Here is a 14,160-nt window from a genome sequence, read left to right as displayed (position 1 = left end):
ATTTGATAAATATTCTACGGTACCCACATATATGTCATACACACATTTACAAATATGAGAGCAAAATTGTTGTCATTATAATAAGGAGAGTCATTGTTTGTGTAATTTTAGCTCTATTAGAGGTAAGAACTCCACCTACAACATTTTTACAAGTTTATGAACAAATTGTTGTCATATTGATAACTTGGTTCAATTATATGTAAATAATTTAAAGGAATGTGGTAACTTTGTGGTTAATGTCGTAAATTTGGTTCAATTGAATTGTAATTTTGGTTCAATAAGATATAAATGAGTGTATAATAAACATCCATGTACCATAGACAACTCCGTTAATCTCATTATTGATATACGAGCAGAATTGAAAGATAAGAGGTACCGGAAGGTAAAGCAGTACAGAAATGAAATTGGAGATAGTTGGAACTCTGCCGAAACAAGCACATGAGAGATTCCAACAAAGTTTGCCTTTATTCTTAAGCAAGACCACTAAAGAGGGCCACCATTTTATCACGATCAGGAAGGTTTTCTTTGATTTCAGGCACCTCCTTGAAATTGTTAGTCCATGCATGCAAGCGAGGAAAAGCATGGGCTTCAAAAAGCTTCAACCCAGCCACCTCTTCAATGACTCCAAACCAACGAGCAAACCATCCGAAGGCTATGTCTGCAATACCAATGTTGTCTCCTCCAAAAAACTTCTTATTTTCCAGACCTGCGCGCTCTTCAATAGTTCTCAGCATCTCCAATGTCTCTTTCTTGGCATTCTCTCGCTCTTCGCCTGCTGATTTGAAGGCCCTCCAGATTGCAGGACCCTAAGAATTAGAATGTTAATATACAATAGTCATCCGGCACAGCACGCGTTTCCTCTAATTATATGCCAATATATGTGAAGTTTAATCTTGATTTGCAGTGTGCCATGAGACAAACTATGATACTGTGATGTTTATCATACACTCATTTTATATCTATTTAAACAAAAATTACAATTATTTGAATTAAAATTACAACATTGAGAACAAAATTACCATATTCATTTACACTATTTACATATAATTAAACAAAAATTACAATATTGACAACAAATTTGTTCAAAAACTTGTAACAAGGTCGTAGGTGATGTAATTACCATTATTAGAACTAAGATTACAAAAAATAGGACTCAACATTACTACTCTAACAACAAATTTGTTGTCACATTTATAAATGTGTGCATGAGATACGGGTATGTATTATAGAATTTTCCGTGCCGACATAACATGTTAGAGATCTTGAAACAATATATATGTTATATATATTTGATTTAATTGATAGCTCAAATCGTAATTAATCAATATAACTAAACTAATCTAGGGATTATATTCTTTACCTTATCATCAGCAAATTTAACCCAGAACCTGGCCATGGCTCTTTCATAAGGGTCAGTGGGCAGCAAGGGGTTCTGCGGCCATGTTTCTTCTATATATTCGATGATGACCATGGACTCACAAATCGGCTTCTCTCCATGAACAAGAACTGGGATCTTCTTGTGAACTGGGTTGTACTTGAGAAGTTGAGCACTTTTCTTGTTGCGAAGATCTTCCTCTATGTAATCATATGGTATGCCTTTCAACTTCAGAGCCCATATCACCCTGCAACTAAATGGACTATTCCAGACTCCATATAGCTTCACCTGATCTGCCATGTCTCAGATATCAATGTGTGGGAGCTAGCTAGTTGGACTCCCCAAATCTATTTATGCAAAACATAAAATCATTTGAAAATAAAAGTGGACTCAACTGCTTGGGCAGCACGCTTAACAATTTCAATTATATAATTAATTAGACAGGATTGAATTCAAGTAGCTTGGTCATGCACCTTTCTTTTTATACTATTATGTCAACTATATCCTTAATTTGATGACAAGGTTTAGGAGAGTTAATAATGGTTATTATTGTACTTATGCCCCTTTTCTTAATGGTCATCAAACAGTACATTTCCATTCAAAGTTGCCTTTTTTAAAGAATTTCTTGACGGCAGGTGCTGAAGTATCTTCTAGTGAGAAACCGAGTTAGAATTAGAAGTCAAAAATTTATCGTGCCCTTCCAGTATATATTAAACTTTGGTCTATCTGAAATGTCGATCAGGAATACTCCTCTATGGAAATAAGCTGTCACTCCATGTCTCCATGCCACCCTTTTATTTATTTTTTATGTCTTGCTACGAAGACTTTGCTAATAAGGCTCCAATATATCCTCTTCTAATTCTCGAGCTATTACGCTGCCTGTTCGTTGGTCTAATCTCTAAATCCCCTCGAGGGGACTTTAAAGTGATGAATTGTGATGTTGGTTTCATTTGGAGGAATGGTGCGGATGTTGTGGCTGGTAAGGCCAAGTGGTTACTGGTTTACAATCGAGCTTTCACGTACGTGGAATTGCTATCAGCGTGTGTGCTGCACTTCAGTTCATCGACGTCATCCTATATTTTTTCTTTTGCCGGTGATCATTATTGACTATGATCGAATATAAGGATGGCTTTTTGTATAAGTGATTGGAATAATGTCAAAAGATGCTATTGCACCGATATTGTCTCAATTCAACTATTTTTTAGGTGAGTTTTAACTCAAAAGGCCTCAATGCAATTGGAAGTGTTATTGTTACTTTCCTCATGCATGATCTCCATTCTCCAACACGCGCTCCCTCACGTAACAAACCAATTCATATATCGGAATTTAAGAAACAATCTCACTTTCAACATCGGAGACTTAGCTAGTCAATCAAGTAACAATCAGAGACTTAGTTAGTCAAGTTCTCCAACACGCTCCCTCACGTAACAAATCAATTCATATATCAGAATTTGAGAAACAAACTCAATTCCCACATCAGAGACTTAATCAATCAAGTAACAATCAAATCAAAATCTTTCCAATGAACCTTAATTCGATAACAACGTGATACTCTAATTTTCTTCGATACTATGTTAAATAGCAATAAGCGTGAGCAAGGTGTCCCACTATTGTCACAATACTGTTCCAATTTAACCATGTATCAAGTGTTTTAAATATATATCAAAAATGTCTCGTTGCAATTGAGAGTAGTCACGCATTTGTGACCGTGAAACAATTCATGTTTAATCTTAATTTATTCTCATTTTGTAAGCATAATATGTTGGTGAACGTGAAACAATTCATAACTTATATAAACTTGTTTTGGCACTTTTAAAGAAACATTTTTTTATTTAATTGAAAGGTCAAATGGTAAGTCGATCAATATGAATAAATTTATGGATTATATGTAGGGGTCGTGACCACTTACCCGTTTTTAGGCTAAAAATTGTCCACTTACTCCACTAAGAGTTTTTTAACCCCATTTACCCAATCTAACAACTATTGACAGTTTTGCCCCCATTAAACAAATTAAAACCCATCATCTCTCTCCTCTCAGAATCTCTCTCCTCCCGGACTCTCTCTCTCTCTCTCTCTCTTGGCTCTGACGGCACCAGAACGGCTACGTTAGATTCCTCCAGCCTCAGGTCGCGGCCCTCCATGCCATGCCCATCGTCACCTCCGACTCCGCCGACTTCCTGCCCGTCCTGAAACGCAGCTTCTGCAGAGCGTCATCAGGTCCATGGATCCCTCAGCTGTACCCAACGTCAGATCGGTGCAGAGGTTTTCTCGGTTTCCTCCGATCTGGAGACATCGAGAGATGGTGGCTGTGACGGTGGAGAGCGCCGGCGTGGGGCACCTACATGCATGGATGAGGCCGGTACGGAAGAGCAAGCAGGGGTGTTGCTGCGTCGGGGCTGGGACCGGTCGGAGATGGGCTGCAGGTGAGCGACTGGAGAAGAGGACCTGGAGAAGACGAAGGCGGTCCGGTCGGAATCGTGCCAGAATCGGGCTGGAGGAGCATGGGTGTCCACAGGGGAAGCGTGGGTGGCCGGAGAAAAATTCTGATGGTTTTTTTTTTTTTCTGATTTTGATGGTTTTTTTTTTCTGATTTCGATGGGAAGAGCTCCAAGAATGGGGAAGGAAAAAAAAGAAAAAAAAAGTGAACGTTTACAATTGAACATATAAATTGATCAATTGTGTCTATAGTGTATTCATTTTGGTTCACTTAAGGGCAATAATATGATTATTGGAGGGCAATAATATGATTATTGGAGGGAAATAATATGATTATTGGAGCAATAATATGAGTATTGGAGGGCAATAATAAGATTACTGAGGGGCAATAAAATGTTTATTGGGGCAATAATAAGATTATTGGGGGGCAATAATAAAATTATTTATTTAGATAAACCTCCGAAATCTTTCAAAATTCAAAACATCTTCATTTTTCACTAATTATTGATCCCTGATAACAAGTTTATTGGGGGCAATAATATGATTATTGGGAGGCAATAATATGATTACTAGGTATTATTGGGGGGTAATAAAATCAGACGCCGGAATCCGGTCACCAGTCCAGTAGCTAGATTCCGGATTCCGGTGACCGGTCGCCGGATTCTGGTAACCGGTCGCCGGAGTCCGGTCACATGTCGCCGGATTCCGGGCACCGGTCGCTGGAGTCCGCTGCTGGCCACTAGTCACCGGAATCCGGCAAGGTCTCCTATCACTTCTCTCTCTAAGTGACAAAGAAGGAGAGGGCAAAAGTGTCCCAAAAATAAATAAAAAGAATTAATTGGGTATTAGGGAAATAATCCCTTAGAGTGTTTTGAGTAAATGAGGTTAAAAAACTGTTAGTGGAGCAAGTGGACAATTTTTAAGTTGAAATTGGGTAAATGATCATTTCCCCTTATATGTATACTGACCTTATCTTCAGCAAATTTAATCCAAAATGAAAATACAATGACAAAATATGTTTTCTAGAAAACGGGGATTGCAAGCCACGAATCAATCCTTACTGGGCAGCAGAAACCAAAAATAACAAACATAACACCAGATTTTGGTTATGCAATGAAAACCTCAAATATGATATTAAAAACACTGTGGGGCTCTTACTCTTGAGAACCCAAAATAAGAATTAACTTATGATGAAGGATATGATCTTTACAAACTTGAATAGAACTAGCTCAGTTACAATGATTAGACAAATACTAATACAAAGTTTGTCTTCCGTCTTGAACTCCTTCACTTGAACGTTAGCCAAATATCGCTCTTCTTTCTTCACAGCCTCTCTACTAACCTCAAAAGAATATTTGCATATGAAAGATGATCAAGAACACTTATATATGGACCAAGTGTTTTGACTCGTGTGAAGACTCAATGTTAAGCAAGCAAGCAAGAAGCCCCAAACATTCTTGCGTTCTAGGTCCTCTTTATGGCCGTCTGTTTTTCCACCCACCAAGAATAGTTGCCGTACAAAACAAAAACAATCCAACAACCTTTTTACCCTAATCCACCTTCTACAAGGAAAAACAAATCTTTTTGTGTTAAAAGAAATATAAACAATTAAGGACACCAAATCCTAAAATACTTAGGAAATCAATAATACACTTCGGCACACAGAAAAATATCTTTAAATGAATAAAAGATATTAAACCCATTAAACTGCAAAGATACTTTCCCGTTTTGTATGGGAATGCCAATACACCAAGTTGATCAAAACTTGTACCTACAATCTCCCCCCTTGACATTCCTATACAAAACATAAATTAGGACAAACTCTCCCCCTCAACAAGTACAGGAGGAACATCACAACTCTTCATCCATTCATTCCTGAAACATTTCTCACACATTGGTAAAATGCATATATAAGATAGAATAATGTTATCACAGTCGCACATCTAATCACAGTCGCACATCTAATTTCTCCCCCTTTTTGAATAGGAATGACAAAGGAAACATACATAGCGGAAGCGATGTAGAAGGAGGATCACAAATAGATGGTGCACAGTAGACACTAGCCCAAGTCGAATCAATCAGAGGAAGATATATAGTCCAAGTATTAATACTCCCCCTAAGTGTGATCATGTGATGAGAGATGCAATAATGAAATACAAACACACAATGAGTGGGTTGTATCCAAATGCTAAGAACAGATTTAATTCGCATAGCTTTTCCAACAAGAGCAATACCACTTAACCATAAACAAGAGTGCAACAAAATAAGTTCACACGAGTGAATTGATTCCGACAATCACAAGGTAAGATAGAGGGTGATTGCTTATTCTATACCTCTTGTTGTGAAGAGTGACTATATCTCAAGATGGGGTGTGTAATATTTGTGGAAACCTGAAAAGCAAGGCTCACATACGAAATAAATTTAAGCATGTAAACTATATTCCCCCTTATAACACCGTGTGGGCATGATTTTGAATTTTTCTTTTGGCCTTTCACACAAAGTAACATTTTTGCTCAAGAAGACTACGACCCATGTAACGAGTATTATGCTAGCAGCTCCCAAGTCAGAAGACTTTAGGGTACTAGATGTAACAAGGACATCCCAAAGAGCACATCTACTTGAGTCAATAGTCTCACAATCCATCGGCTGACCAAACCATTCCCGTTTCTTCCCAATCCTCATATCGTTCGTCATGACCGAGGCCTGTTTACTTTGGGAATAGCTTGGCCATGCTCCATAAATCATTCTTTTTTTTTTTTTTAATTTATTGTCAAGGAGCAACACAAATAAGTAATAGTTTCGTACACGAGTATTGAGAACAGGCCAACCAACAAGTATGACTTACCACCACTTAGAGTTTGTGTGCATGTGAGGATTCAAGGTGATAGAGAATATGTTGTTCAAGCTCACAATTACAAAGTGATGCAAGAGCAAATTCAAAACGTGCTAGACACCTCATTGTACACAGATTTAAGGAAAAGAGTACGTACGGCCCTTGTCAATCTAAGTTCAAAATAATCTGTCAGACACTCGGGGATACAAACCACCTATACTTAATTTCCAAAAACTGAACCTAACAATGCAGAAACGTAAAGACAATGCACCTATACTATCATGAAGACATACAACATGAATGCATGCAAAATGGATCAAGCGAAGTGAGAGTATCAATACTTAGAGCATCCACCAACGGTGCTTCTAAGTGATTCAAATTGAGTTCTGTCTAAAGGCCTAGTAAATGAATTAGTCAATTTGTGTTCAGTAGGAACGAAAGCAAGCTCAAGCATATTATCAAGATTATCTGTATGAGCAGAAAAACGATTATTTGAACCTATTTTAATCCAGATTTGTTTCTGCTTCAAATTCTACTCATTGGGGATTGCAATACACTCTGCAATCCTGCTAATCAACTTCAGATGCTCTTTCAGCTCAGCTTGCAGTTGGGCTAATTTTTGATGCTTTCCCTTGATTTTGAGTGACCCTGCGAAGTATATTACACCTAGGACGTATGTGTCCCAATTTTCCGCAATAATGACAAGTGGGAATAAAACTTTTAGAGTTATGAACATACCTGGGCTGACGCACAGAATTGTGACTGTCAGAACTTACTTGAGCACTTTTCTGATGGGTTTGAAGGGCTAAATTTGCCTCTAATCTTTTGAGCAACTTAGGACCAGAATCATTGTTATTTGAATCTTGTGACTGATCCAATGAACTTTTGCATTCTACACCTTCTACAAAGGTTAAAGGATTGCAAGACTCACCTTCATAACCTAACCCTTCTTTGTTGCCATGAGTTTTACCAAAGCCCATCATCTTGGAGACCTTTTCAGACCCTATAGAGAACTTGTTGAAGCTTACCTTGACTTTGAGTAGCTCATCCTGCAATTTCTCATTTTCAAGGGTTAGTGAAACATTTAGAGTGGACTGAGCCTTGATTTCAACCTACAAAACTTTAATTTGTTAATAACATTACCATGTTCCTTGTCCCAATCCTTAGACTTGACATCACCCTGCAAAACTTTAACCTTACAAACAAGGTCAGTACATTCTTCATCCCATTCTTTTAAAGAAGTTTCAAATTTTTGCTCAATCTTTACTTTTTCCCCTCTCAATGATTCAACTTCTTTTTCAAGTTTGTAATTGTTTCGAAGAACAATTTTTGAGGCATTATACAATTGCTTACACTTTTCATTTGTTTCTTCATCAAGAGTATCATCTTCCAAGTCAGAATCATCGGATAAATCAATATTAAGAGAGGAAGTAAGAGCAAGATTTACCTCTTCACCATCTGATTGAGACCCTTCATCACTATCACTCCATGTGGACTTTAAAGCCTTGTTACCACGTGAATTATACTTCTTGTTGCCACAATCGGCAGCAAGATGTCCAATTCCACCACACTCAAAGCATTTAGGTTTGTTAGGAAAATTTTTCGAAGAGTTCCCAAAGGAGTTTTTGTTTTTCAGAAAATTTTTGAACTCTTTTGTCAACAACGATAAATCCACATAATCATCATCAACATCATCTTTCTTTTTAACAGAAGAGAAAGCAATATTTTTTACCTTTTTCTCGGGCTTGATCCTCATCTCAAAGGTTTTGAGATTACCTATAAGTTCGTTAAGAGAATAGGTGTCCAGGTCTTGAGTCTCCTCTATAGCTGTTTGTTTGGATTGAAACTTTGATGAAAGAGACCTAAGAATTTTCTTGACAATCCGATGCTCTTCAAAATGATCACCAAGACTGTGACACTAACTTGTCACGTTCATAAGACGAGCATGAAAGTCATCTATTGATTCATCCTCCCCCATTTGCATGTTCTCAAACTCCAAGACAAGTCTCTGAAGCTTCTGACCTCTAACCTTTTTATTTCCTTCATAAGTGACCTGAAGAAGATCTCATGCTTGTTTAGCGGTGTCACAATGGCTTATTGGCAAAAGCTGTGTATAAGGAATTCCGTGCCTTGAAATCACAACTTCTATTCCGAACCTCCTCTTCTGTCCATTCTTTCCTAGGCTTAAGAACTCTTGCAAATGTCCCTTGTACTTTCTTTGAGTCTTCAGCCTTGGTTGGATGTTCCCATCCAGTCTCAACTACATTCCACATATTTTCATCCTGAGAGTAGAGGAATGTCCTCATCATGATCTTCCATTGTGAGTAATCTTCACACTACTAGAAAAACCACATTTTAGGACACCCTATAAGGACAGAGTTTTATCGAGGTGTCCTAATAACCCTAAGAGGACGAGCTAAAGAAAGCAGGCGCAAGTCCCGCACTTTTTTTCGCCAAAAGTTGAAAATTTCCCACACATATTTTGACTGCCCTCTCATTCTCTCTTATCCGCGTCTCTTCCTCATCGAATAAACCACACCAAATTGGAGCTCATATTTTTCACTCTCTCTCATCTGTTTCTCACTTTGCCAGATCTGTGTGCTTTGGTTGATGATTAGAAAGTCCCTATTTCTCTCAAACCCTCGTTTTCTCCCACCGTGAAAGCAGAAGCAGAAAACCACCAGGCTCTCCGACCTCCGAACCTCCAGAACCCACATCAACAACCTCCTTAAGCTCATCTCCTACGTCACACCGACCTCGCCATCGCCGCCTCAGTACGTCGTCGCATCTCTCCTCTCCATCCAAGCCTTCTTCACTCCCGTCTTGCCTGACCTCCCTTGGTTGATGTAGTTTCTGGGCAGTGGGTTTCTTGGCTGTTGCAGTAAAGTGGACAAAGAAAAACCAACAGCAGGCGCTCGAGTTGTTTTGGATATGACTATCTGACTATCATGAGGGCTCTTCCAAGAGAGGTAATTACGATTCTATTATTAATGATGTGAATTGATATTGTGTATGTCTGTCCTTTTCTGAAAATGTCATACTCATTTAAACTGTGTGTTAAGCTTGCGTTCCTTTATGCTAATGCAATCTATAACATTTCAGGTTTGGTGGGTAGATGGTGATAGACTGTCCCTTGTTCCAGCCTCAGAACAAAGAAAGCTTTTCAGTGGGGATTGCTACATTCTGCAATATACATATCTTGGAAACGAAAGGGATGAGAATCTATTTTATGCATGGCTTGGTGGTGGGAGTGTAATGGTGAGTTGGTAACCATGGCTGTTATGATTGGTATTGATAGGTTGTTGTAGCTTTGTGAGATTTATTCATAGTTCTAGTCATGACATCCTGGAGGGAAAAGAAGAAAATAAAAGACCATATAAATTACTACTTTACCTGGGAAAAGCTGTTTAAGTTCCGAGTTACTATGTATCTGAAGCAACTACCCATCTTCTGGTAGCCTTTAGTGAACTTCAATCTTCTTCTTTAATTGTTATTTGTTTTGCATGCAGGAATATAGAACAGATACTATCTCTCATATGAATGCCATAGTTGAGTCAAGCAGGGGAATCCTGTTGTGGTAAGTTCTGTTAAGATAGCTTGTTTAATACACAGTTTCCATGTTCATATAGTTGATTGAATTCTTCATTTAACTGCATCACTCATGCCAATTAGATTTCCCTGACTTATGTTTTCAGGCTCAAATTATGGAGAACAAGGAGCCATCTTAATTTTTTTCAATTTTACAGACATTAATTGTTTTTAAGGTTTACACCTCTCTATTTTTTTATATTTCTTTTCCTAATACAATGTTGGTTTTGTTTCAGATTAATCTTATGTTGATAGTGTCTCATCTTCTGAAATTTTTTTGCTTTTCTTGTAGGGAGGCAGGAGTCAACGATACAAGAAGTTTGTGGTAGAAAAGGGTATTGCAGATGAAACTTATGATGACAGCAAGACAGCTCGTTTTCGTGTTCAAGGGACAAGTCCTAATAACATGCAGGCCATCTAAGTTGATACAGTAAGCCTTAAATCTCTCTTGAGAGTTTATCTTATAATGAAAATTTCTGTAATTCCATTTTGTTTTAGCTTTTTACTTATGTACAATAGCTTCTAGTCAATGAAAGTGTGTCTCTTGACTTCTGATCCTCCAGTATTTGAATTACATATGCCTGTATGATTTGAGTATAAAGTGGTACTGTTTCAGGTTTCAGGCTCTTTGAACTCTTCCTATTGTTACATCCTGTAAACTGGTACATCTGTTATCACTTGGATTGGGAATCTCTCCTCGAGCAGAGATCATGATCTTCTTGACAGAATGCTGGAGCTAATAAATGTGACTATTTGTCAAATTAGGGTTCTTGCTAATTGTGTAGTAATTCAATTATGAATTTTGAACTATTATTGCTACTTAATTGTGGTTTTAAAAAAAAAAAAAAAATTAATAACTACCGGCAATCTGCAGATCTACTAGTAGTATTACCAGGATGAGTTTTGAATTTTGAAGCCGTCAAGAGGAATGATGCCACTGGGCAGCCTGCTACTGTGACTGCTGGAGGGTAAGTAAATAGCTTTATGTGGAGAGTGTAGATCTGGTCTCTAAACAAACAACTTCATAGTATAATATGGATATATTATCTACAATGAGATGAATTTCATATTTTCTTAGGTAATCTTAATCAACTTTGTAGTTCCAGCATAACAATGGCTTTGGATGTATAAGGATTGCCATATTCTTGAAGGATAAGTAACTGATTGGATTTTCGATACAGCTAAATAAGTTGATTTGGAAGACTTTCATCAATTAACAGTATAATCTTTACCTGTTTGTGCTTTTGATATGACCAAAGCAGGATTTATACTTGTTTATCCTGGCAAGGAGATAAGCTGATGGTTATTGAAATTTGTAGTTTAGTTAGGAAAATTTGGATTTGTTGACAGATGTGTTTGGAGTGGTAAGGACTTTTCTTGGAGTTGTTCTCTTTCAGTTTGCGACTTGTCCTTTGTATGGGTTATTTGGCTGGAAAGAAATAGTTCTATATTTAATCACATGCTAGCTAATTTGGATCTTCTTTCACACAAGATTGTATTTGGCTTATTTGTACATATTATGTACAACAAAGCAATGGGGTGTCATATGGCTATGGCGAGATTAGTAACGTAGAGGTTTTAAGAAACAGAATAAATGGAGAAAACACAGTGGGTTAATAGCTGTTGTAGTTTGAGAAAACCTGGGGAAACAAAGAAGAAAGGGAGGAGAAGAGAGACAAAATGATAATACCAAGGCAATAAGTCTTCAGCAAAACTCAAAATTTCTTTCATTCTGTCTTGACATTACATAGTTTTGCTACAGAATCAATATTTGATAGTCTAGAATTGTAAATCTGATAGTAATTGCTTGGAAATCGTTGTTGAACTGTGCTCTGCGCCTATGTATATGTAGTTTTTGATCCTCAGTGTAGTTTCTGATCTCAAACTATCTAACCCACCTCTGCATCTATATAGTTTCTGAACATATATATGTTGAATTGTTTTCCTTTTTTTTGGTGTTCTGAGGTTTCTTACTGCCAAATTTGAGTTGCTGGTTTTTGTCAAATTTTTTGTATTTACTGCATTGTAAATGTTTGAACTGCTTTACAGTGCTAGCACTTAGAGGAAATGACTACGGCAAGTCAAAGATGAGTTATCTGGGCCATGATTTCAGGTTATTCTTATTCTTACTATCTAGTAATCATTTAAGTAAGTTTTAATGGATTAATTTTCGTAGTTTTAGATTTTGAACATTTGGGCCTCTGGTCTGTAAAAGTTTATCTTCTGGGGATCCTTCTCAGTTGTTGCTGCATTATCATCCAATGTTGTAATGTGCAGATTTCACTATCTTCATGGCGTGCAAGTGAAAACATAAATGTGGTATTGCTCATATTTGCATAAGAGGTTAGTATAGTATACTATGTTACCATAAACATTGCATAAACATATATGATGGAGTGCACAGAATGCAAGTTTGTTATAAACAGATATAGAGATTCTAAATGGATCACCTGCGGTTGGATTGTTTCAATCACTGCTAATAAGAAGGATTAAGTCACTCTTTCTCTTTGCAATCTGGAAAGTGTGGGTCTGAAGAACATGAAGATGTGTTTTCTTTTCTGGTTGAGACAATGGAGGCAGTTGTAAAATCATGGCACGAAACTTCAAAAGTGGAGGCTAGAGTTTACTTTCTCCTTGATAACGAAAAAACAGATACTGAAAAATATGCTCCAGTTGTGAATATTGATAAGGTATTGAGTGTTAGGATGAAAACTTCTTACCTAATCAATGCTTGCCTGTTGTTTCAGGCCTTTGAATCACCCGATACGCACAGAAATTGTTTTCCTTTTCTTAGGCAGTATGCTGAGGATTCTTTCTCCAGAGCATCTTGCTTGGTGACCCCCAAGAGTATCATGTCTTACCCACAGGTATTTTTTACCTTCACTTGTGTGTGTGTGTGTGTTTTTTTTTTTTTAAATACCTTCACTTGTGTTTTACAATGGCGTAAATTCAATCATCTGAGGTGAAAAAAAAATCATGTGTGACATGATAAAACTTTGGATAGATGATAGCATTCAAAACTTTCCTAAAATGCACCTGTCTCTGTTTCATTTGTAATTTACCAACTTGTATGCTTGTAATGGCCCAGAATAATGTAGCTCACAGATGCTTTTGAGGTGTGCCAACAAGTTTCTGTCATGGATTTTTTATCATTATCTGTTTAAGTCGCTTATAGTTAAGAAGTTTATGAACATTTAAGTTTGGTAGCACGTGCCAAAGTCTTCCATGTAGCCTATGTGGACAGTTTATCTCTATGAGGGTTCAAGAATTCAAGTTGTCCTTGTCTGATATAAATGTTGTTGCATTTTCTTTCCTAATATAAATGTTGTACTGGTTTCAGACTACATATGGACCAATAAGTTGTCTAGCATGGACATAATCAAGAAGTTGATTCTTTTTGTGCAGTTTGTGTATGGTTATTGGTCTATCACAGAATCGCTAGCTCTAGCTGTTCTTACAAATTGCTAAATCCAACTAATATTTGTGGGGCTTAATCTATGATCTAAATAGAGGGTGGATAATGACTTAATAATAAATGGAATTTGTAGTTAAAAAAGAGATTTCAGTGATCAATTGCGTTTTGCAGGTTTGGAAAGGTCAAGGATCAAGGAAATGGAAACATGGGCAACAGGATGGTTTCTTTGTTCAGTTTGAGACACCTTTCTTGCAAAAGTTGTGGTTTATTCCTAGTTCCAATGAATTTGTTTGCATATGGTGTATTTTGATTAAGTTAATATTGCATTTGGTGGTGTATTTTGAGGGGTGTACAATTGGAGAAAGCTTCCTTTTATTATTAATTATTATTTTTTTTTTTTGGGTTTTTTACAAGTTTTAAGGACACGTTTTGAACGTCCTCTATGACTCTTTTAAGTGTCCTGTTTTAGTTTTAAGGACACATATGAGTGTATTTTTTGTGTCCTCTTATGGT

At 37.2% G+C, this 14,160-nt stretch overlaps 2 protein-coding genes and 1 long non-coding RNA gene across 4 annotated transcripts; 2 read left to right on the top strand and 1 right to left on the bottom strand.

Annotated features, from left to right (window-relative positions):
* Positions 1-267: 267 nt before the first annotated feature.
* On the bottom strand, positions 268-1,789 carry LOC133710829 (probable glutathione S-transferase). Its single transcript, XM_062136971.1, has 2 exons — positions 1,361-1,789; positions 268-806 (listed from the first exon to the last, which is right to left on the bottom strand). The coding sequence occupies exons 1-2, from the start codon at positions 1,673-1,675 to the stop codon at positions 471-473; spliced, it is 651 nt and encodes a 216-aa protein (XP_061992955.1). The 5' UTR covers positions 1,676-1,789; the 3' UTR covers positions 268-470.
* Positions 1,790-10,152: 8,363 nt separating this feature from the next.
* On the top strand, positions 10,153-12,575 carry LOC133713161 (uncharacterized). Of its 2 annotated transcripts, XR_009847831.1 has the most exons (7): positions 10,153-10,221; positions 10,340-10,408; positions 10,525-10,662; positions 10,849-10,977; positions 11,107-11,200; positions 12,282-12,345; positions 12,510-12,575. It is a non-coding gene; the product is annotated as an uncharacterized LOC133713161 (long non-coding RNA). The 2 variants fall into 2 exon arrangements; XR_009847830.1 differs by lacking the exon at positions 10,849-10,977.
* Positions 12,576-12,751: 176 nt separating this feature from the next.
* LOC133713160 (uncharacterized) lies at positions 12,752-14,160 on the top strand. Its single transcript, XM_062139277.1, has 3 exons — positions 12,752-12,922; positions 12,980-13,099; positions 13,819-14,160. Exons 1-3 carry the CDS (start codon positions 12,803-12,805, stop codon positions 14,065-14,067), a joined length of 489 nt encoding a protein of 162 aa, XP_061995261.1. The 5' UTR covers positions 12,752-12,802; the 3' UTR covers positions 14,068-14,160.

Source organism: Rosa rugosa, chromosome 5 (genome assembly GCF_958449725.1).
Source record: "Rosa rugosa chromosome 5, drRosRugo1.1, whole genome shotgun sequence".
In the NCBI taxonomy this organism is placed as follows: Eukaryota; Viridiplantae; Streptophyta; class Magnoliopsida; order Rosales; family Rosaceae; genus Rosa; species Rosa rugosa.
This window is presented reverse-complemented; position numbering and strand designations above follow the sequence as displayed.

Bases quoted from the DNA above. Each gene is read 5' to 3' on its own strand.
- LOC133710829 (XM_062136971.1), bottom strand. From the start codon at position 1,675: ATGGCAGATCAGGTGAAGCTATATGGAGTCTGGAATAGTCCATTTAGT. The intron at 807-1,360 runs GTAAAGAATATA...TCTAATTCTTAG, and splicing joins TTAAATTTGCTGATGATAAG to GGTCCTGCAATCTGGAGGGC.
- LOC133713160 (XM_062139277.1), top strand. From the start codon at position 12,803: ATGGAGGCAGTTGTAAAATCATGGCACGAAACTTCAAAAGTGGAGGCT. The intron at 12,923-12,979 runs GTATTGAGTGTT...CTGTTGTTTCAG, and splicing joins CAGTTGTGAATATTGATAAG to GCCTTTGAATCACCCGATAC. The intron at 13,100-13,818 runs GTATTTTTTACC...TGCGTTTTGCAG, and splicing joins GTATCATGTCTTACCCACAG to GTTTGGAAAGGTCAAGGATC.